Below are 23,826 nucleotides of genomic sequence, written 5' to 3'. Positions count from 1 at the left end.
CAATGCTTTCAACATGGTATTTATATAATATTTGAAAATCAAACTAATTTTCTTTGCAGGCACCAGCAGTGGATGTCATTGCAATTGGGCTTGTGATTGGACATATAATAGTGCATAATATTAAGTTTGATGAAACACTGATGAAATTTCAACAGGATTGGGGGCCCATAACTGCAGTATCATTTCGTACAGGTAAATGTCAGGATTTATATATAATAATAATATAAATAATAATAAAAGGAATTGCAAACAGTTCAAGGAATTCACAATGTGTTCCATGTTATGAATTAAAAACACAAACAGAAGACAATATTGACTTCTTTGTTTGCTAGCTTAATAACTCTTATACTTCTTTTAATTTTCCTCTTTTTTGTTGGTTTTATATGCTCGCTTTGGTAGGCTTTGATTCCTGCAAGAAATAGTTCCGCAGTTTTCTTGGCAGATTTCAAAAGTGGTTTATTCTTGCATTTTTCTTAGGCTTGAGAGAAAATGACTAGCTCAAGGTCATTTAGTTGGCTTCATGCCTAAGATGGGAATACAAATCACAGCCTTCCAGTTTCTCTCATGAGGCCTTAACCACTATACCAAACTAACTCTCAGCCCTAGAGTACTGTAATTTCATGAATTTGAATATATCTATTTAAAACATCTTTTAAAGCTCCTTGACTTTCTTGTCCAATCGTAACTGTTAAGAAGGAATATTTATGTGTTTCCCCCGCCCCCCATTTTTTTGATCAGATGGGCATCCAATTATGGCTGCTGGAAGTCCTGTTGGGCATATTGGGTTATGGGACCTGGAGGAAAAGAAGCTTTTAGGCCAAATGAGAGATGTACATTCTACGGCAATTTCGGGTATGTCATTTGTCCAAGGAGAGCCACTTCTCATTACTAATGGTGCAGATAATGCTATACGGGTAAGTTATGTCAGTTTACATGATCTTTCTCCAAAAATGTTTATGTGCATTTCATGTAGGATTAACATTCTTTATTGTGTTCTTGGAAACAAACATGTTTCATATTTTCAGTTACATAACACCATTTCCAGAATAGGATCATTGTTTAAAAGCAGTTTAAAATGCAAAAATAAAAAATGGCTTATTTGTCAAGAATTTTTGCAGTTGAATCTTGTGAACTGAGAAATAAGCAAAATTATGTAATGTATTAAATGAGCTAATTCTTTGAAAAGCAGACTACGCTCATGTACTATTGGACACTGCTCAAGACACTTTGAATTGTATAAGTTGCTTCTACTCACAGAAATGAAAATTTGATCTGGGACCCTATTCAGATTTTCCAAAGGCTACCTGTTTCACTTCTGTCTTAATCTTTTATTAAGAATTCTCAGCTTTGCATGATTTCTCATTACTAATAACATGAAATCACCAAATTGCTGTAACACATTTGCTTTTTAACAGAATTATATGAAAATTATGAGTATTTTAACCCTTTGAGGATTATAAATGAATAGCTGCAGGGATTTTGGGCATGTATTCTTTATATTTTATTTGAAAGAAGAGAACTACCAGTACATAAAATTTCTTGACAGATTTGGAAGAAATTTCCAGGCATGGATGTTTCTTTTGAAAAGACAAATCTGTCAGATAGAGGAAAGGTCTATAAAGGAATCTTTAAAAGTTATACCCATCCTTGCACTTTTATGGGCATGCTTTGTATAGATTTATGGCCAGTGACCTTATGACCAAAATGGACCACCCAAAGATACTTACAAGCCAGTTCTGAAGTTTCAACAGCCCCCTCATGGTAAAATGACAACTAGCCCCCATTTACAGCCATTTTAAATGTCCTATGGTCATGTGACCACAGTTTACGTCTTTGGCCAAAACTGGCTTTTACTTCCAGTTTTCAGCAAAACGCCCCATAGTGAATAATACATTTGCTTTACAACCACTGCCTAAAAGGTTGCAAAATCAGATCGGTCACCTGGGTGACCCACTTTACAGTCATCCCAATTTATGACTGTAATGGGCAGACTCCATCATGGTCACAAATCAAGGACAACCCGTACAAATGCTAAGTAAATTACAGAATTTTAAAGGATTATGTGCACAGCAGTCTTCAAAATTGGGTGGTGAGATTTTCTGGACTTCCTTTTTCCTCAAGTGTATTTAATTAGTGTATAAAAACAACATTCAGCATAGAATGAAAGGCTTTGCCATTATGTACTGAATGGCACTTCTGCAATCTAAGGACATTGCAGTGGTAGAGTTAGCTATCATTAACAACTACACTCCCTGATTGACTGGATTTGTGAGCCTGCTGACTATAAATTGCAAACAGGCATTATCTTTGTCAGTAAAGTATACCTTGTATTCAAGTTGTACCAGATTGCCTGAAATGATAAGCAGTCTTTACACTCCAGATAATATTGCACTGCTTATCGTTTCAGACAATCTGAAAAACATTTCTCCTCTAAAGTATTGTGAACCGTGGAAAAATTTTGGTGGGCTGCAGAAGAAATGGACCCCCAAAGGAATTAATCTGGGCCACGCAGTACTTGCGCCTCCCGGCTCTCCGAGGAACCCCGGAGTCAGGCCCCTGAGATGCACGTGCCAACCAGCTCCTACACCCGGCGCCAGCAGCAACAGCAGTCCCCTCCCCCAGCGCCCGCTGTCAGCTCTTCCCCATTAGTTCTCTAGCTTTGAATTGCTCCCGGGTCTCTCTCTTTCCTCCCCCCCCCCGCCCACGTGCTGGCAGGAAAGGAAAGGGAGACAGAGCCATGCACAGCTCTCCCCTTTTCCAGCCCTTGTTGCCTCTCCCAACATCGAAGCCTTGGAAACGCAGGCAAAGCCGCCATAGCGGTAGCGTCCTGAGTTGCCTTAGCATGCTCGGTTAGTTAAGAATCGCCCTACCCAGAGAAAGAAGTGGTGCTAGAAGAGGAGGAGGCAGTAGTGGAGAAGCAAGCAACTGAGGGTGCTACCGCTGTGGCAGCTTTGCCTGCGTTTCTGAGGCTTCGATGTTGGGAGAGGCAGCAAGGGCTGGAAAACGGGAGAGCTGTGCACGACTCCGTCTCCCTTTCCTTTCTGCCTGCATGTGGGCGGGGGGGAGGAAAGAGAGAGAGTCAGGAGCAATTCAAAGCTAGAAAACTAATGGGGAGAGCTGACAACGGGCGCTGAGGGTTGTTGCTGCCACCGTGTGTGGGAGCATGCATCTCGGACCTGAGCCGAGAGGCACGAGAACTGCAAGTGGGAGCGTTTGATGATTTCGAAGAACTCCTGGAACATGGTAGATTGGCGTTTTGTAGGTCTCAGTGAAAGAGTTTGCTTTGTTTCGTCTCCTTTCCTTCCCTGGTAATGCGAAAGATGCTTTCTCTCTCCCCCCCACCCCCCAATTAATCACCAAGAGCAGCAGTCCTTCTGCAGGCAGATGCCTGCTGAGAAGCCCCTAGAGTGGCAGCCAAAGGGCGCTGCCCCCCAAGGAGAGAAGCCTCTGCTTCTCTCAGCGGCAGTTGCCCCGAGGCCCCTCAGCTCAGATACACACACACCCCGCCCGCTCTTCTGTCTCTTTGGAAGGTGCCAGGTTGGCAGAGGCTTCCAGCCCAGAACGTTTTATTTTGTTATCATTAAACATTTACATTTTTGTTATAATTAAATAAGAGTGTGTGTGTGTGTGTATCAGTGTATATATATATATATATATATATATATATATATATATATATATATATATACACACACACACACACACACACACACACACACATACATATGTTGTGGCTCCGGATCTGGATTCAGCTCCTGTGGCTGATACGAGTTCAAGTGAGGAGGACATGGCAGAAAAATATGAGCCGGCATGGCTCGGTGATGGGAATAGTAACCAGGATGAGGAGATGGATGTGACAAAGGAAGACAGACCTGAAGTATTAGAATTGTCAGGACCTTTGATCTCCTCTGGTTCTTTATCTGATCAGCAGCCGGGAATGGCTGACAGGGAAGGCTTCAGAGAGTCTTCTAGTGGAGATGAGAATTTGGAAAACTTGTGGTTAAATGTAAGGAACAGAAGAAGATTAAGGAGGCAAACCCAGCTAGAAAGAAGGAGGAGGGCGAGCCAATAATTAGGGAAATTAGCACGTTCGTTCTCATTGAGTATAAAAGGACACAGCTGGGCTGGTAGAATTTGCCAGAAGCAAAGTGACTTATTGAGTGAGGACGTTACAGCAAGAAGCTCTGAGGCTTGAGATTTATTGCCAAGACTGGTTTGCCGGACAGAGTAAAGATTTATGCTGTGGATTGGGATTTCTGTCAGCCAAGTTATCTTGTGAGACTTTATTCTGTTTGAATTACTTCTGAAATGGCTGCTTTCTTGTTTTGCTCGCTTGAATTTGAAGGGGAGTCATAACATATATATATATAAAATTTATATTTAACATAAAAAATTATATTAAATATATTAATTTTAAAAAAAATCATATTAGTGGTCCTCAGGATTTAAAAGTATGAGTTTGGTGGTCCCTGAGATCCAAAAGGCTGGCGACCTCTGGTCTAAATGAAAAACTACAGTCTAAAGCTTTTTTTTGTTTTTTTGTTTGAGTATTGAGCTTGGGGGGATTAATTTTTGCAAGAATATCACCTGCATCTGAATTGGCCCCTGAATAAAACAAAACAAAATAAAACCTCATCAAATTAAGGTTGATAGCATTCCCAAACTGATTCAAATACCTTCTTGTTTTGCAACGTAATGGAATATTTGGAAGACAAGGGGGAGAAAGCTCCAGGAAACAATTCAGACAATTGAGGCAGGCGCATGCAATGGATTAAGGATCAGAGGAAGGGAGGGAGGAGGACCTGCCTTAATTTTTTTGGGGGGGGGGGGGGTTTAAAAGTGGCAGCAGACATTTTGTATCTTCAGACTTACAAGTACTGTTAATGTGGCCTTAAAATAAAGTAGAATTAGCTCTTTAGGCATGATTCATGTCTGGTTTAATTGAGAAAGCTACATGCAATAAGATATATGTGTATATATACATGCACACAGAATTATATATCAGATTTTTTTTTTCAGGCTTTAAATACCACCGGGCAGTCTTGTATAGATGGCTCATTAAAAGTCCTATTATGTCAAATTTCATTTAATTTCATTACCCATCTTGGAATTGTGAAAAATATTAGTATTCTCACACAAAATCTAGAAGATTTCAACTTTTCTTTCCCCTCATTGTCCTTTTTTTTTAAAAAAAAAATTAAATTGGGGTGTTAGACATGCCATCGGAGTTAGTGCTTACACAACACTGCAACCCGAGGCATAAGTTACATCCAGTTAAGGTTCATATTGGCTTCTTTCAGTTAAAAAATTAAGAGAGGTTAATTCTCCCTGTATAAATAGCTTGAATGTTATAGGATTATTATTTTCCAAATAATGAGAAAGTGTTCATTCCAAAAGAAATATCATACAAAATTCCTCTTCATTAGTATTTTATAATGATTTTAACATTATGGAGACCTGCTGTTATACTTTGCATAGGAAAGCTTTTCTTTTAGTTTGTTGCTTACAGTTTGTTTGTGTTTGTTCATTTATTTAATAGGTGTGGATCTTTGATGGCCCTGGAGGAAGTGGAAGACTGTTAAGATATCGAATGGGACATAGTGCACCTCCAACAAAAATCCGACATCATGGGCAAAATGGGCAGCAGATTCTTAGTGCTAGTAAGAGTTCCATTTTCTATTGAAATGACTGCAGGTAGTCCTCACTTAATGACTATTGAGCAACCAGTCAAAGTTATGGTGATTCTGAACAAATGGTACAGGTAGTCCTTGACTTACGACCCACAATTGAGCCCAAATTTTATGTTGCTAAGTGAGACATTTCTTAAGTGGTTTTTGCCCCCATTTCATATGATCTTTCTTGCTATAGTTGATAAGCGAATCACTGCAGTTGTTAAATTAGTAACACTGTTGTTAAATGAATCTGGCTTTTCCACTGATTTTGCTCGTCAGAAGGTCACAAAAGGTGATCACAGGACCCTGGGACACTGCAACTTTCATAAATAACAACCAGTTACTAAGCATCCAAATTTTGAATATGTGACCATGAGGATGCTGCAATAATATAAGTGTGAAAAGTGATCATAAGACAATTTTTTCAGCGCTGCTATAACTTCAAATAGTTATAAACAAATAGTTATAAGTTAAAGACTACCTGACTTCAAGGACTACAACCAGGGTCATTGCTGTTCCCCCGTGATCATGCAGTCAAAATTCAGAGGCATGGCAGCCCCCTACATTTATGACCACAGCGTGTACTTCAATTCCTTCCTCCCTCTTATGCCCTTTCACTTTTGGACACTGAGTACTCAAATAATCTTGCTGCCACCAGTGGTCCTAGCACCAGCCCCCCCCCCCCCCCATCTCAGCTACTTTCATTCTCTTCCTCCTCCAACTGCTGACAAGGCACACCCAGCCTAGCTCTTCAGGAGGCAACTGCTGGCTGGGCCTGCCTTAATTGCAGGAGGAGGAAGAAGACAGCAAAGGTAGCTTATAATGGTGGGTGGAAAGAGAGCAAGGGCATTGGAGTGCTGGGTGTCCAAAAAGGCAAAGATGGACATGGGCGATAGGCAGATGTGGAGAATTAAAGCAGAAGCAACCGGGTTAAGTCATGAAATGCGAGAGGTCCTCTCTTAACAGCAGTGCAGTCTAATCCTGTCATGCCCCTGTCAGAGTCTGAATCCAAGGAGGAAGCCAAACAGCTGACAGGGAGTGCGAGTGTGGCTCCACTGTCTGTGGAGGAAACTAGGGAAGGACAAATCTGGCTGGGCAGAGCAGGGGAGAGGGAAAACAAGGGAGAGGGAATTCAGAAGAAAACCCAGGCCCATCCCCTCTTCATCCTAGGGCATGCAGGGAGGAATGGAGAAGAGAGCAACATGGGTTGCGTGGCTTACAGGGGAGGAAAGGGCCCTGATTCCCTTAGCCACAGCTGGGAAAACAGTTTATAAAAAAGGCAAGCTGCCTGCGGCAGGCTGTTGGGAGCAAACATGACTTTATCTTGTATTGTCGTGGTTTATCAGTGTTCCTGGCATCTTCCCAACTCTGTGATTTTTGCTGTGCTTTTAAGTCTGAAATTCTTGCTCCTGCCCTGCCAAACTAATTGCTTCAGTTTGGCTTGTTTGGACTTTAAATTACAGTTTGTGTTTACCCTGTTTTGGACTTAATTTTCTGCAGTCAAAGGCTGTTCCTGGGACAGTTTTTCTCCAGCCAGAAGGTAACCTGGACACTGGGGGCAAAGTTGGAGATAATAAAGGGATTCTTATTAATTATTTGACTGTGTTGCCTTTGTGCCACGCCCCGGGTCATCACACACCCGCAACCAAGACTTCTAAAATTACTATCCCTAAATTACTTCACTTAGCAACAGAGCTTCTGGTCCCAGTTAGGCTTCTTAAGCAAGGACTACCTGTAACACTCTTGGATAAAGTGGCATGATTTTTCAGTTACATGGCACGCTTGCTACATCAAGTGTCCCATATTAAAGTTGAGTTTTAAATGATTTTGCTAAATTTGTTTTGGCTTTATCTCCAATGCAAGTTTAACTGGAGTGTATCTTGACATTTTTCATTCTTTACGCATTTCTAAAAAGTATTAAGGATTTTGTAACACCTCTCATGAAAGGTTTGGCTTTGTAAATTTCCTGACGTAACTTTCAAGTAATTGTAAAAGTTGTTGGTTAACCAAGCATATTTGTACTTGTAAATGCCAAGTTTTATTCAGTGGCTTATATAAAGGCTTGCATATCATAGATGAATGAAAATGCCTAAAATAAACATTTACACAGGAAATACTTTCGTTCTCTCTTTTATATTTTACCATAGGTCAAGATGGTACTTTACAATCATTTTCCACAGTGCACGAAAGATTTAATAAAAGTTTAGGACATGGTGAGTGTTACAGTAAAAACAAAATACAAATATCAAAGAAATTGTTAGTTAGAACTTCTAAGAATATTAAAAATGTGGAATTTGTAATTCAGCACTATTTAAATATCGAGACTCTTATTCAATACATTTTCTGGTTTGTAGCCATGTTTTGAAAAACAATGTGTCTGTTGTAAATGCCTCTTTTGAAGGAAACATATAGCAACTATGAGAGATATGGTGTTTATTTAATAAATCTGGGTAACAAAGCAGTAGAAAGGAAGACCTTTGCAGGAAGAAGTTGGACTTTTATAGAAAAGGTTTCTTAGTCCAGGTGAGGTGGTAAATATGAAAAAAAAATCACCTCAATTATCAGTGAAATTGCTTTGGCAGGCTTTGATTACATCTCCTTACTAGTAATAAAGCCTTTCCCAAAAATCTAAATAATTCTTGTTTTCTAAGTTTCCCAGCCTTGCCGATCTGACTGCAGAACCAGTAGAGAAATATGTGAGATAAGAGAACTTTTTAATTAAAACCCGTGTTTCCTTTGTATTTGAAAATACTCATTTTTATCTATCATCTGTTCTAATAGCAAATAAATGGAATTAGATGGTTTTCTAGGATGAACTTGCAATTTCCATTGATCTGAGGACCTCACTGGGGTTTTTTTTTCTCACTATTTTATGTGCTGCGTTGCAAAATAGGCATGACTATGGCCAAGTGGGTTTTGTTTATTTCTAGTCAGGTGTTTTAGGTTTGAATTTGTTAAGCTTTTGCAATACTTACATCACCCAATTTGCCCATTAAATCTCTAAAAAAGGTTTAAAACATGCAAACAAAAACCCCAAATTAGGGCTGTATTCTTTAGGGGCTTTGGGACCTATGGGTGGGAACCTAGGTAACCGGTGGCATAAGGCCGCAATTTTTATACCTCTTTTGAACACATAGGAATTAGAAGTCTTCCATAGATATGAATATTCAAACTATCTATTACACTGCACAAATAACTGTTTCGTTTATCATGTTTCAAGGTTCAATAAATAAGAAGAAATCAAAAAAGAAAGGACTTCGTAATGACACAATGGCACTTCCCCCTATTACAACATTTGCAACAGGTATGCAACTGCTGCTTAATTTGAATGAATAAGATTACAACCCATCACATCAAATACTTTTTTTAATTCATGAGAATTTTATAAATATTCTCCACTGATAGAATTGCTAGCACTGTTTTATCCAGATGAGCTGAGGTAATTTATGTTTTTCACTACCAATAATGAGAGTCAGTTTGGCATAGTGGTTAAAGCATCAAGCTACAAACTGGAAGACTATGGATTCTAGCTGCATTTTAAACCAAAGCCAGCTAAGTGACCTTGGCCAGTCACTTTTTCTCAGCCCTAGAAATGAGGCAATAACAAACCATTTTTTCTTTTGCCAAGAAAACCGCAGGGAGTTGTTCAAGCAGTCTTTAAGAATTGGGTGTAATTGAAATTCTTGTGCTTCTTGAATAAAATTCTTTTTATTGTTCTCATTGTGTTGGAAAGCATCATTTTGTAGATCACTTAATCCAGACCTGCACAAAATATGGCCCTTGTGCCACATGCAGCCCATTAAGCAGCCTTATATAGCCCACCTGTGTTTTAAAAATAAATTCGGCACTGCCCCAAAAGTCACACTGCTAAGTGTCTCCAATCTTCTAGGGCTGCCACTGCTCCACCAGTTCTTAATAGCTGCTTGGTATGCCATGTATTATTTTGCAGCCGTGATGATTTTTAATTTATCAGTGTAGCTATTTTCCCTTTACAATATATGTTGTGCCAGTAGGAACCCAACATTACAGCATTTCTGACAGATGGCTGTCCAGCCTCTGTTTAAACACTTTTAGTACAGGAAACCACCACCAAGGCCATCTGTTCCATTGGTGAAAAACTTAACCAGTAAGATTTTTTTTTGCCAGATAGCTGACCTAAATCTATTTTCTTGTAATTTAAACCTTTTCTTGACTGCTCTTCTGGAACTACTGCCTTATTATCTTCCTGAAATCCCCCTAGGCACTTGAAGACAACAGCTGTGACTCCTTACATTCTTTTCTTTTAGCTAAATATACCCAACACTTCCAACCATTCTACAAGTTTTATTTTTCTTATCAACCTGGTTTGGATAGGCTATAGTTTGACAGATGTCAAACACAGTGCCCAGGACTGGACACAGTATTCTAAATGTGGTCTGAGCATCCAGAATAGAGAACTGCAGTTTCTCCTGATTTGGCACTGTATTTCTGTTAATACATTTATGGTTTTTGGGGTTTTTTGGCAACTGCCTATCACTTGCAGTTCATCAAGTTACCCAGATCATTTTGAAATGTACTGCAATATGTGATTTCCATCCCCCAAATACTATGCTCATCCCTTAGATGTTTTTTCTTTATCCAGAATTTTCATTCATAGCAGTTTGAAGTAGGAAAGAGTCAGTCATAAGCCATAGGAAAGATATATCAGGCCTTAATCAGGTGGTGCAGTGGTTAGAATGCAGTATTGCAGGCTAACTCTAAATGGCCACTACCTGACAGGGCTCAAAGTTGACTCAGTCTTCCATCCTTTCAAGGCCGGTAAAATTGAGGGTCCAGATTGTTGGGGCAATATGCTGACACTGTAAACTGCCTAGAGAGTGCTGTAAATCACTATGGGGCAGTATATAAGTTCCATTGCTATAGGTATTAATCCTGACCAAAGCATATGATTGAGATTCCCTCAAGGAATAATGTCAACCTGAAGGAAAGCTGCTGGTTTTCAATGATGTCAACCTCTAAATAGGAAAGCAGTAACAAAACACTTAGCTGGCTTACTTCAGTCTAAGACATTTTGTTGTTTGATGTGTTTGATTACATAGTAAGTACTATTTTCACTATAAGGATAAATGCTTTGGAATGATCTTCACAGGCCCCATACTGAAAATCTGTGAGTAGTTCTCAAATAGGCACTGCATGCAAGTAGAATTTCAAGTATTTTTGAGTTACAAGGAAGAGGGGAAAATTCCAAAAGAAAGAACTGAGAGATTCTTGTCAACACTTGTCTAATTCAATTATGGATTCATTAAAATATAAAATTTGACCAAGGGTATCTAAACCTTAGCATGCAAGTAGTTGGTTCGAATGCTGCATAGGCTGCTGAATCAGACACCACTGTGTTTATTCTAGACTAATACATTTGTTCCTCTTGCTTTACTGTCACACGGCTGTGCTTGAAAATTAGAAACATGCTATAAGCAAATGTACTATAACAATTTCATTTTGTGCATCATTTGGAATGTGACATGGTCCACTTGGTTTAGCATTTTTATTACATTGTAATTTAGAAAAAAGGTTACAATTAGCCTGTATTCAAAATTAAAAAAACCTGTCAGTTAAAAGAGTTTTATATATAATATTGATTGCATTGCAGAGGTGGCCCGTCAGAATGACTGGGATGGTATCATTGCTTGCCATCAAGGTTATGTAACTTGTACTACTTGGAATTATCAGAAATCTACAATGGGAATCCATAAACTGAACCCAAAAGACATCAGCAAAAATAAATCTCTTGGTATATATGCAACAGTAAGTTTTTCCCAATAAATTATTGGAGGCAATTATTAAATTCACGTAAAGCTGAAATCTATTCAAGTACAGGTCTTCAGCTTACTTTGTATTTAGATTACACAGCATGCATTGTTACCTTGATTTTCCAAAGCTCATTTGTATGAATATCTAAACATTTTTGAAAATAAACCAGTTTGAATGAATAACTATAAAATATCTAAAATTTTAACAGTGTAAACTGTTTGCTATATTGAAAGATACCCTTTGATGTAAATAACTTGTTTTTTGTCTTTCTCTTGAAAGGCAGTAGACATTACTTCTTGTGGAAACTTTGCAGTAATTGGACTTTCAACAGGGCATGTGGATAAATACAATATGCAGTCTGGCATTCACAGAGGACGTTATGGTGAAGAAAAAGGTGAAAATCTGACCTTTTTTTAAAAAAAAAAAAACATTGTAATCAAAGTTTCAGTAGCTAATGTGGAGTCAATATATCCATTGCCTCATTTTCATAAAAAATTCTGTCACTGTAGGCTCAGGACATAAAACTAGGTTTAAGGTGGGTAATACTAGTTAGGTAATAAATGCTTTATGACTACCAATATGTCGGTCTTACTAGCTTTGTTGTGGTATGTCTTTGGAAGATTTCTAGTATTTAACTTCAGATCCATTTCAAGAATTCGGTTCACTTTAGAAGTGACAGAAGTAAACAAGTACAGTTAAAGGTTTTGTTCAAGAATACTCAAAAGAAGCCTAACAAATGATTCATTTTTTCTGTATGTATATAATCAAAGCTCACGAAGGCTGCATAAGAGGTATAGCAGTGGATGGACTCAACCAATTTACAATCACAACAGGAAGTGAAGGATTGATCAAATTCTGGAAATTCAAGACCACAACATTTGTATATTCTATTGATCTCTCCACGTCCCCAAATAAAATGTTGCTTCATAGAGATAGGTGAGATGGTGTGGTATATTCAGTAAAGTCTACAAACAAAATTAAAACTCAGATATATTTTTAATGATTGGTTTATTAATCATTTTAATATTGATACTTTAAATTGATATTCTGTGAATGTATATATGATTGTGTATGGTGCTTTTTAACCAAGCAGCCGTGCTATGAGTGTTCCTCATTGTTACTGCAAGTGGAATCTCCACATTATTTATTTATACTCTGTATACACCTTACAGATTTTTATATTTACATATTTTAATATATATTTATTTAGGTGCATTCATTCATGTCTACAAACCTATTTTTCCATATATCACTCCTTTTTCTTATGAGTCCATATTCATTGCTAGCCATTCATTTTTTTAATTCTATCTATTTCACCTTACAAATCTATTAAGCACTCCTCTCCCATTAAGTTCAACATAACCTTTATGCTTCTTCTAACCAGATAGAGGGCCAATTTGCTAAATTGCTTGAGGCATCAAAGTAGAAAACATGAATTCTAATCCCACCTTAGGGCCAAAGCCAGTTGGATGACCTTGGGTCAGTCACTTTCTCTCAGTCCTAGGAAGGAGACAACGGCAAACCATTTCTGAAAAACCTTGTAAAGAAAACTACAGGGACTTGTCAGGCAGTCTCCAAGAATCAGACATAAATAATATGGAAGAAAAAAACATAAACTGTCCATATGGCAAAGCAGCAAAAACATGTTATCCATAACTATTTTCACTTTTGATAAACAGTCATTCGTTGCAATGGACCACATACTTCTTGCAGTCTTCTTACCTGGATTTGCACATCTTTTTCCACCTTCAGTCAATTATCTGCCAAGATATACAAATTAATGTATTTGCTCCGTTCTTTTGCCATTTATGTATAACTTGCCATTGATCAAATCATTATACATTATGCACTGTTTTAGTCTTTTATATACACTGCTCAAAAAATAAAGGGAACACAAAAATAAGACATCCTAGATCTGAGTGAATGAAATATTCTTATTAAATACTTTGTTCATTACATAGTTGAATGTGCTGACAACACAATCACACAAAAATTATCAATGGAAATCAAATTTAGCAACCCATGGAGGTCTGGATTTGGAGTTACACTCAAAATTAAAGTGGAAAAAAACACTACAGGCTGATCCAACTTTGATGTAATGTCCTTAAAACAAGTCAAAAGGAGGCTCAGTAGTGTGTGTGGCCTCCACGTGCCTGTATGACCTCCCTACAATGCCTGGGCGTGCTCCTGATGAGGTGGCGGATGGTCTCCTGTGGGATCTCCTCCCACACCTGGACTAAAGCATCCCCCAACTCCTGGACAGTCTGTGGTGCAATGTGGCGTTGGTGGATGGAGCGAGACATGATGTCCCAGATGTGCTCAATTGGATTCAGGTCTGGGGAACGGGCGGGCTAGTCCATAGCATCAATGCATTCATCTTGCAGGAACTGCTGACACACTCCAGCCACATGAGGTCTCGCATTGTCTTGCATTAGGAGGAACCCAGGGCAGTCAGGCTACCTCTGGCAAGCACATGGAGGGCTGTGCAGCCCCCTAAAGAAATGCCATCCCACACCATTACTGACCCACTGTCAAACCGGTCACGCTGGAGGATGTTGCAGGCAGTAGAATGTTCTCCACGGCATCTCCAGACCCTGTCATGTCTGTCACATGTCCTCAGTGTGAACTTGCTTTCATCTATGAAGAGCACAGGGCGCCAGTGGTGAATTTGCCAGTCTTGGTGTTCTCTGGCAAATGCCAAACGTCCTGCACGGTGTTGGGCTGTAAGCACAACCCCCACCTGTGGATATCGGGCCCTCATACCACCCTCATGGAGTCTGTTTCTGACCGTTTGAGCAACCACATGCACATTTGTGGCCCGCTGGAGGTCATTTTTCAGGGCTCTGGCAGTGCTCCTCCTGTTCCTCCTTGCACAAAGGCAGAGGTAGCGGTCCTGATGCTGGGTTGTTGCCTCCTATGGCCTCCACCACATCTTCTGATGTACTGGCCTGTCTCCTGGTCGCGCCTCCATGCTCTGGACACTATGCTGACAGACACAGCAAACCTTCTTGACACAGCTCGCATTGATGTGCCATCCTGGATGAGCTGCGCTACCTGAGCCACTTGTGTGGGTTGTAGACTCTGTCTCATGCTACCACTAGAGTGAAAGCACCGCCAGCATTCAAAAGTGACCAACCATCAGCCAGAAAGCATAGGAACTGAGAAGTGGTCTGTGGTCACCACCTGCAGAACCACTCCTTTATTGGGGATGTCTTGCTAACTGCCTATGCTTTCCACCTATTGTCTATTCCATTTGCACTACAGCATGTGAAATTGATTGTCAATCAGTGTTGCTACCTAAGTGGACAGTTTGATTTCACAGAAGTATGATTGACTTGGAGTTACATTGTGTAGTTTTAAGTGTTCCCTTTATTTTTTTGAGCAGTGTATTAATTTTCAGATTCATTTTCTTTGTTTCTCACCAAGAACATAGTAGCATCTGATTACAAAAGTACATGCATATTCGTAGCCCCAGCCAACACACTGATCTCACCTTATATATTAATCCATAAGTACATGAAATAATCTTCTGGAACATTAATAATAAATAATTCTTATGTATTGGAACATTAAATAATTATTTTAGACTGCCCTATCTTACTCCCTCTCGATGTTGAGCCACTCGTTAAGTATTCCATTTATTCTTATGTATGTTTTATTTCCATTAAGCTCTTATTGCATCCAGCAACCCAACTTTCAATTTGCATTATGCAAAAATTCCCAAATGCAAATTTTTTCACTTCATCATATGTATTTTCTAAGTAAACATTTCTGGTTTTTGGTTTTCTCTTAGAAAAATGGAAATATGGTTGAAGCATCAGCAATGAGTAAACATGCAAGGTTATTTTTTACCATTTTAAATGTTTGGTTATATTATTAAATTTTGACAGTGGCATTCTGGGAATAGCTATGGATGATTTTGGCATCACAGTTCTGGATATAGAAACAAGAAAAATTGTGAGAAAATATTCAGGACACCAAGGACAGATAAATGACATGGTAAGCTTTTACCTGTAAATTATAAACGGTATGAAAATGGTGTGTTTCCTGAAATGATTTAGATTTTTCTATTTCTAAATTAACACTAAACATAATGCTTGTGAAAGTTCACTGTATTTCTATATAGAAGCATATAAGTATAATAGGTACTGGAATGGCTTGGCATATTTTTTGAATAACATTTATATGCAAATCTATTGAATGTTTTTTATTTAACACAATATCCATTTTTCCATTATATTGAAATAACCTCTTAATTTCTATTGGAGAAATGATTTGGCAAAAATTTCAAACCATTAAATGCAGGGCAAGACATGATTAAAAAGATCTCAGCAGACCTCAGAAAAGGGATTGTTAGGTTTCAAAGACCGGCTACCCTCAGTCCATGTTCTTACACTCCAAGAGCTTGCAAGGATACGTAGGGTAGTAGCCAATGATCTGCAAGCCATCTTGCACTTCCTGATAATAACTGTTTATTAATCCACTATAAGGATATAATTGAACAAAAATGTTCTATATGGAGGATACCAAGGAAGAAGTCACTTTTCTCTGGAAACTACATTGCTTTCTGCCTTGAATTTACCAGTGAGCATCTGGATGATCCAAGCAGACTATTGAAATGATGTTCTGTGAGCGGATGAGACAAATCTAAAAAAACCTGACATTTAATGAGAAACTTTACGTTTGGAGAAAATGAACAAAGTGTTGCAGTGGCAGAACCTCATCATAACCACGAAGCCAGATTGTGAGAGTATCATGGTTTATAGTCTCAAAATACAGGTGGCTTGCAGTTATTGAAGAAACAACTCATTCTGAATTGTATCAGCTGTTTATGCTGAAAAATGTCAGGGTATTCAAGAGATGAAGCTTAAATAAATACATCACAATATCAGTTCTAAAAACAAAGGTAAAGCTACACACAATTGAAACAGAAACAAATGTTTTCTGTTGAAACAGAAAAAAATAAAGCATTTTGAAATGACTAAATTGTGACATGATCTGAAATGAGCAGTTTAGGCAAGTCAGCCTTAAAATGTCAGTGAATTAAAATAGTTCTATAAAAAAGAATAGGCCAAAATTCTTCCAAAATCGGTCAACAAGTACTGTAAATGTTATAGGCTAATCACTAACATTAAAGACTTATTGCTAATTCTAATTCTACATAGTTTGTATACTTTTCCAAACAGTGATAGTGAATTTTGGATCTATGTGTTAAAACATGGAATGATTCAATACAATGCTTTTTGAGAGGCAGGGAGGAGGGCTATTTGTTTTCCAGAATTATTTATTAAAAGGGTTTAGATAAAGCTCAGAATATGTCGTAAGTTGTGATATTGTAGGACTACAGTGGTTCTAAAGAATTCACAAACTTTTCCTTCATCACCGTAGATATAAAACTGGGGAAGTCCACATTTTTTCCAGCCATATTAACATAATGGGCTAAGTCATACGTGTAATTTCAGTGAAAGCATTAGAGACTAGGATTAGCACCACCAGGCTTTTCAGTGTAGTTTTGTGTCTTTTGTATTTCCTTCTCATTACACAATCCAATCTACTTTATTCAGGACTATCAACACAGCGAACAGTTTAAACAGGTGGATCATTCAGTGATGCTCACATTTGAACTTGAGGAAGACATTTCATTTAATTACAAGTAATCCTCAATTTACAACCATTCATTTGATAATGGTGTGAAATTACAACAGCCTCAGAAAGAATAGTTTATAGTCTGTAAAGCACTCCCAGCCATTGTAAAATATTGCACACACGAACAGTCTTGATTGTGATCTTAGCAACCAGTTGCCAAGCACCCTATGATCATGTGATTGCCATATGCAATGTTCTGTATCAACTTCTCCAGAAAGTCAGTGGGGAAATGGGAACATAGAATGCTGCTGCCACCTACTAAGAGGACTCCCTCTTGTCTCTGGGAAAGAGCTACCCAGGGCTTGAATTGCTCCAGCAGGCAGCCAGGACTGAATTGTTGCAGCAGGCAGCTGTTTAATAGCAAAAAGGTGCCTGCTGGAGAAATTTAGCTCCACATGGGTGTGAAACTGACCAGCAGGCAGCCCTTTCATTGTCAAAGAATTGTCTGCTGAATGATTTCAATTCTGTGTAGAGCTGAAATCTTTCAGTAGGCATCTCTTTCGCTCCATCCACTTCACAATCCAGGAGCTCACTTAATAACTGCAACCGGAAGTGCTAGGATTATGCCTGTTGAAGCTGTCATGTGATGTCTCGCTTAATATTGCTTTCTTCAAGCAATAATTGACCAAGAATCACCAAGAATCCAGTCCCAATTGTCAAGTCAAGGAATACCAATCTACTGGTTAAGAAAGTAGATTGAAAAAGAAATTCACCACAGTTAACTTCATTGAAAGATTATAGAGACAGTAAAGAATCTACCTTTATCCAAAGATTTGCCTGAAAAAAATAGCATGCAAGGAATTTATCCAAGCCAAAAGGTTGACTTTGTGCTTGAATTCAAGGTTCATTAAAGTTTTCTCCACAAAGATTTCAAAGGGATGGATGTTCTAAGTTCAGTCAAGCATGATTCAGTACAAAGAGAACAGTTGGAGCTCTAGATTAATGAGTTGAAAATGTGAATGGCACAAATATCTTTCTAACAATAGAGCAGCAAACCTTAAAAGTATTTAAAAAATTGGGACATTTTTTGTAATATTGATAATGAGGTTGCTTTACAACTTGTTCAGGTTCAAAATTGGATCAATTATAAGACATGTCATTATAAGTTAGATCCAAAGTAAGTCAACTTTATCAATGAATAGGCCACTGTTACCCGATAAAAGTTTAATTAAAATTTTTTGCAGACTTTCAGTCCTGATGGCCGTTGGCTAATAACTGCATCAATGGACTGTACCATTAGGACTTGGGATTTACCATCTGGATGGTAAGTAAACTTTACTATAGAAGTTTATAAGTTTCACCCATATATGATATTGCATTTTAAGCCTGAAATTAGAATTGAGATAACAAAAGTTTCTGATTTTAAAAGATGTAGAAAGTAAATTGTTTTATTTTGCATAAAGTAAGCAAACTGTAAATAAAGGCCAGGAAAGCTGCTAATGGATGTTATATCCAAAAAGTGTTTCAGAATATATGGGAATTTAATGTAGCATCTATATATAGTTACGTAAAAGAAATAATGACATGGTGTACTATGTCATGCGTTGTTGTTCATCTGAAGTTGTATTTACCTACTTTTAAGAACTGCTAAAGAGCAGATGATTTTTTTAAAAAAATATTTTTTTATTACTTTTTTTTTCATCATAAAACATGGTATCAACAATGTTCTTGGCATCTATACATGATTTTGGTTTAAATATCAATACATTATATTGCATTTGTCTACTACTAAATAATATCTTTAGCTATAATTACTATTCTTATATCTTTATATAATTTACAAATTTTTATTTTACTTTCTTAAGGATTGTTTCAATTAACATTTTTGTCTCACTTCTTGGTTCTGTTTGTTAGCCATTTATACCAATTGTTCCAAATTGTAAAGAATTCAAAGTCATCTTTTTCTTTCAATTTCATTGTTAGCATATTCATCTCAGCACTTTCTGTTACTTTGTGTATTATTGGTTCTTCATTGGGGGTATTTGGAGCAGATGATTTTTATTATGACCTGATACATAATCATAGAACTCAGAGAGGGTGTACATTCTTTTACACATGACTATATGTGAAATAACATATAACATCTGCATGCATTCCAGGGATCATACTCCTTCTCTCTATTTTGTACTGAAGTATCTCTTGCAAATTGAATTTTCAAGTTTAATATTAAAATATTTTATTACATTTTGGAACTGCTGTAGGTTCATTACACTGTATATCAAGTGCATTATCAGTGTGTATAGATCCAGAAAAAGGAAGCAAACAATTCAACATTATTAAAGCAGTGAATACATGATATGCATGATAACATTTCTGACAGACCTGGTTTCACATACAATAACTACTTACTTCATATCAAAAGTGATGTCAGTACTGCTTTTTTTAAAAGGATGTTATAAAAAGGACTGTTTAGTTTCCAGACATGTAGAAATGATACAACATTCAATTCTTAATTGGCTACACATTGGTGACTGAGTACAATACAGGTTCACCAAGGACACTTGGTGCAAATAAATAATAAATTTTCAAGGATTAATTAAGTTATCCTTACTAAAAAGGAATTATCCTTTCTGGCAATTACACAACATGAAAATAAAACACAAATGATTAAAGGAAAATCAAATATAAGAAGCAAGACAAATCACATTTAGAAGACATAAGTTCAGATCACAAAGAAAATGTTTAATAGATAGTAAAAGAAATGCTGCAGTTAGACTAGTACTAGGTTTCTCATAGGCTACCAAATATATTCTTGTTTAGTCTTTTGAGTCTAGAAGAGAGATGAGAAGGATGATTTTTAAACGGGACAGTTTTCAAAAGGCATCAGCTAGCTAATGGAATGGTAAGACACATTTAGAAAGTGATTTTAATGTGAAATTAAAATAAAGCAATGATTTATGAAGAAAAGTATACGTTTTGAAAGGTCATATTAAAGAAGGTATGAGGACTTTCGTAATGATCTTTTGAGCATAAAAAAGGTGAGAGAACATGGATATTTGCTTGCTTACTGAACTCTCAAAGGTCTTGGTCAGATATACCAAATGTCCCCCTGCTAAAATCTGTTACTTAGTTAAAATTCAGTTATCAGCAGCACAATGGGAATAAGTTGAAGAACCTGAGATTGGCAAGGTCATCCTTGAATCCTTTATAGTTGTATTTTATTCATGACAAACTTTTATTTAGGTATATATTCAGCCAAATTGGTGATGTGGTTTAAGAAGGAGGGAGTAGATCTTCTTACTTCTTAATAGCTCTGGGCTATTGGCCTAGTTCCAGGAAATAATCTTTTCCCCTCTTTTTGCAGCAGGCCATCCAGAGACACATAGTCTTTTAGTTCAGATTTGATACCTAGAATGAAAAAGGGGTACCCATACTATCAGAGTGAAACGATGCTGGAACAATATGTCCATTTCCTTGCTGTGTGTCCTTGCCTTGACTCACAACTCTTCAACTGTGCCTTTACCTTGGAGACTTGCCTTGTTTTTGCACTGTGGACTAGTGCTGGCTTCTTTTGAATAGTCTGTTGAACTCATCAGGAAGGGGCTGGCCCTGGCACAGGGAATTGTTGGAGAATACTAATTCAGGGTTGGAACCCCTAATAAAGACCTCTAACACCTGTAGGGTGTGTGTGTGTGTGTGTGAGAGAGAGAGAGAGAGAGAGAGTTTTCAAGGCTTGTCTTTATTACTATTGACATGAATATCAATATTAGGACTCTTAGAAAGATAGTATTTGTCTGAAAGTGGAAAAAAGAACAAACAGATCTAGTTTCATGCATTATCTACTATGAGATGGATTTTTTTTTTAATTTCACAGCCTGGTGGATTGCTTCCTACTAGATTCGGCAGCAGTGAGCATTACTATGTCTCCTACTGGAGATTTCCTTGCTTCCTGTCATGTAGATGATCTTGGAATTTACTTGTGGTAAGTTTTTTACTTTGCAATTCCGTTTTAAAAATGATTTGACTGTTTCTATTCTTTGGACTTTTCCATAGTACGGTTACAATTATGTGATGATTTCTCCCTTTTAAAAATGCATTCTAGTTTGCAAGGTTGCTACTAATCAGATACCTGGCCTTTTTCCTAATGTAGCTGAAATGTAAAGACTTTCATCTTTAAGAAATATCTGAAATATAAACATTTATTTCTTCTTTAGTGCACCCTGTACCTTTCCAGAGTTTTTAAAAGATGGTTGACGTATTGATTTAATATTGTAGTTGATCACATGGTCTGGTAGAAATGTAGATTAAATTTGCAATTTTTGTCCATCTATTGAGTCCTTTCCAAGGATTTGAGATAAGCAGGCATTGTTTAATATTTATTATATAGGTAATCTATACTTAGATTCACAGTCTAAGATTGGTGAAAACATAATTCACACTTCATACAATTAGTTGGCAAAGCTTGTATTTAAACTGCTAAAATAAAGCCTAGAGTTTTTAATTTTTATTTAACAATCTACCAAGTCCTTTCCAAGGACCTGGGATAAAGAAATGTTACTTGATGTGTTAAAGATACTGTCACAGGATGGAGGTTGTTCCAAGTAAAACTTCCTTTTTTCAATCTATTATTATTATTGTTGGGGGCAATATGTTGACTCCATAAACCGCTTAGAGAAGGCTGTAAAGCACTATGAAGCAATATATAAGTCTAAGTGCTATTGCTATTACTATCATTATCGTTATTATTTATTGCTTTTTAAATTTTCTTTTTAGGTCTAATCGTTCCCTGTTTTCGCTTGTTTCCTTGCGCCCTCTTCCATCAGATTATGAGCCTTCTGTTGTAACACTTCCTGGTACCTGCTCAACTGAAGGTAGTAATGCATATAGAGAGAGGCCTTGGAGTAATATTTTCAGAGAATCACTTTAACAAAATATGTAATACTGTGGAATTTCTTGTTGAAAGTTCAGGTGGTTTTTTCACATGAATATAATTTGGGACATATATACTGTATTTCTATTTATTTTGATAATAGTATCTAGCTAAATTGTTAGCCTAAGGTTTTTACAACTGCAAAAACTTGACTCTTCTAAAAGTTTTTTGTTTAGTAAAACAGTGTATTCACTGGAAAATCGTTAGTCATTTGTGTTACTAGTGCTGCTTCATTTGAAATCTTATTTAGGGAATAGTCAACAACACTAAGTTTTAGAATGTTTCTTAGCTTGAATTGCAGTGGACTTAAAGATCGGGATCTATTTTATTAATCTTTCTCTTTAAACTAGAGTGGAGCAAATAATAATGTAAAACTCTGTTAAATTAGTGCACTAATTTAAATTATCAGATTAAAGGTGATCAAAAATTGATGATAGCCAAGTACTGACTTAAAATATTTAATAATTTATCACTATGCAAAACCAGGGATCTTATAATCTAAAATTCAGGCAGTATTTCTCAATGTCAACAACTTCAAGTGTGGTATTGATGTCAGTTCCCAACATAGCTGGCTAGGGAATTCTGAGAATTGACTTCCACACCTCTAGGTATACTGGTGAAAATAGTGTGATAGGATAGAATATGACAATAAGGCATACTGTCTGTGTAGATCTACCACTCCTGGCAAAATAAGAAACATCCAATTAATTTTAGCTGCAAATGATAAATTTCAGGAAAAACTTTTGTTGTGTCATAATAAAGATTAGACCAGTGGTTCCTAAACTTTTTAAGTCCACCGCCCCCTGGGTGCTACAGGTGCTCATCCTCGGTGCCCCCCACCCAGGGGTGGGATTCAAATTTTTGTGGGCGTGGCCTAATTTGAGGGTGTGGTTTGCTGGTCACATGACTGGGTGGGTGTGGCTTGCTGGTCATGTGATGGTAGGCGTGGCCAGGCAAACCAAACACAAGTGGTCCTCACTTAATGGCCAGTTGTTTAGCAAGTGTTCTAATTTATGACTGGCCTCCCCAGAGCTACTTGACCTGTTTTTGGAGTTTTGACAGCTTTCGATCAGGGGTCTAAATCCCACCCCTGCCTGTGTGTGTGAGAGAGAGGGAGAGGGAGAGAGAGAGGTTGGATCAGATCTCTTTCCCCAACAACGCCAGAAAGCCACTGTCAGTCAAAATTCATATTAGTGGTCTCCGGGTTTTAAAATTATGAGTTTGGTGGTCCCTGAGGTCCAAAAGTTTGGCAACCCCTGATCTAAAGAGGTGAGCCTGAAAGAGGGAAAGAAAGAGAGAAAGAGGAAGAAAAGAAAGAGAAAAGGGAAAGAAAGAAAAAGGGAAGGGGGGATGGGAGGAAGGGACAGAAAGAAAAAGAAATAAAGAAGGAGGGAGGGAGGGAGGGAGGAGAAAGATAATGAGATATCTATTCTAGTTCAATCACCTGCTCCAGCAGGGTGAGAAGGGAGTGTGTGTGTGTGTGTGTTCTTGTAATTTACCAGTAGATTTTGGTTTTGCCTTCTTCAGAATTGGCACTGTAATACATTGGGGAAAAGTAATTTTTCGGGTGGAGATCTGGTCCAATGGATCCTGTTTAAAGCCTTAACAAAATGTGAGAGCTTCCTGATAGTCTTGACCGTGTTTCGTCCACAAAACCTTTAATAGAAGCCAAAGAGGTTTCAATGTGCTGGCAAAGATGTTTCAATGTGGAAAAGGGCCTCAGTATAAACTAGGCCTCGTTCAATCTGATGCATCAGATGTCTCTCTCTCTCTCTCTCTCCTTCCCTCCCAGACTGGCTTTGCTCTACTTTCCCGATGTGCCTGCGGGGCTGGCGTTTCGAACATGGA

At 37.7% G+C, this 23,826-nt stretch overlaps 1 protein-coding gene across 2 annotated transcripts in view; it reads left to right on the top strand.

The window, feature by feature from the left end:
* WDR36 (WD repeat domain 36) overlaps positions 1–23,826 on the top strand; it is a 39,099-nt gene that overhangs the window by 9,206 nt on the left and 6,067 nt on the right. For both annotated transcript variants that reach the window (XM_026673132.2, XM_087958074.1), the window contains exons 7-18: positions 60–192; positions 739–914; positions 5,540–5,660; positions 7,820–7,885; positions 8,893–8,976; positions 11,302–11,456; positions 11,742–11,856; positions 12,233–12,398; positions 15,353–15,461; positions 18,293–18,372; positions 20,923–21,030; positions 21,822–21,919. In XM_026673132.2, coding sequence (XP_026528917.2) covers positions 60–192; positions 739–914; positions 5,540–5,660; positions 7,820–7,885; positions 8,893–8,976; positions 11,302–11,456; positions 11,742–11,856; positions 12,233–12,398; positions 15,353–15,461; positions 18,293–18,372; positions 20,923–21,030; positions 21,822–21,919 — 1,411 coding nt within the window. The remainder of the gene's footprint in view (positions 1–59; positions 193–738; positions 915–5,539; positions 5,661–7,819; positions 7,886–8,892; positions 8,977–11,301; positions 11,457–11,741; positions 11,857–12,232; positions 12,399–15,352; positions 15,462–18,292; positions 18,373–20,922; positions 21,031–21,821; positions 21,920–23,826) is intronic.

This window comes from Notechis scutatus, chromosome 2 (assembly GCF_049901735.1).
Source record: "Notechis scutatus isolate UNSWTSFEM ecotype Mainland chromosome 2, rNotScu1.2, whole genome shotgun sequence".
Taxonomy (NCBI): domain Eukaryota; kingdom Metazoa; phylum Chordata; class Lepidosauria; order Squamata; family Elapidae; genus Notechis; species Notechis scutatus.
Note: the sequence above shows the minus strand (reverse complement) of the source record. Positions and strands in the feature narration are given on the sequence as shown.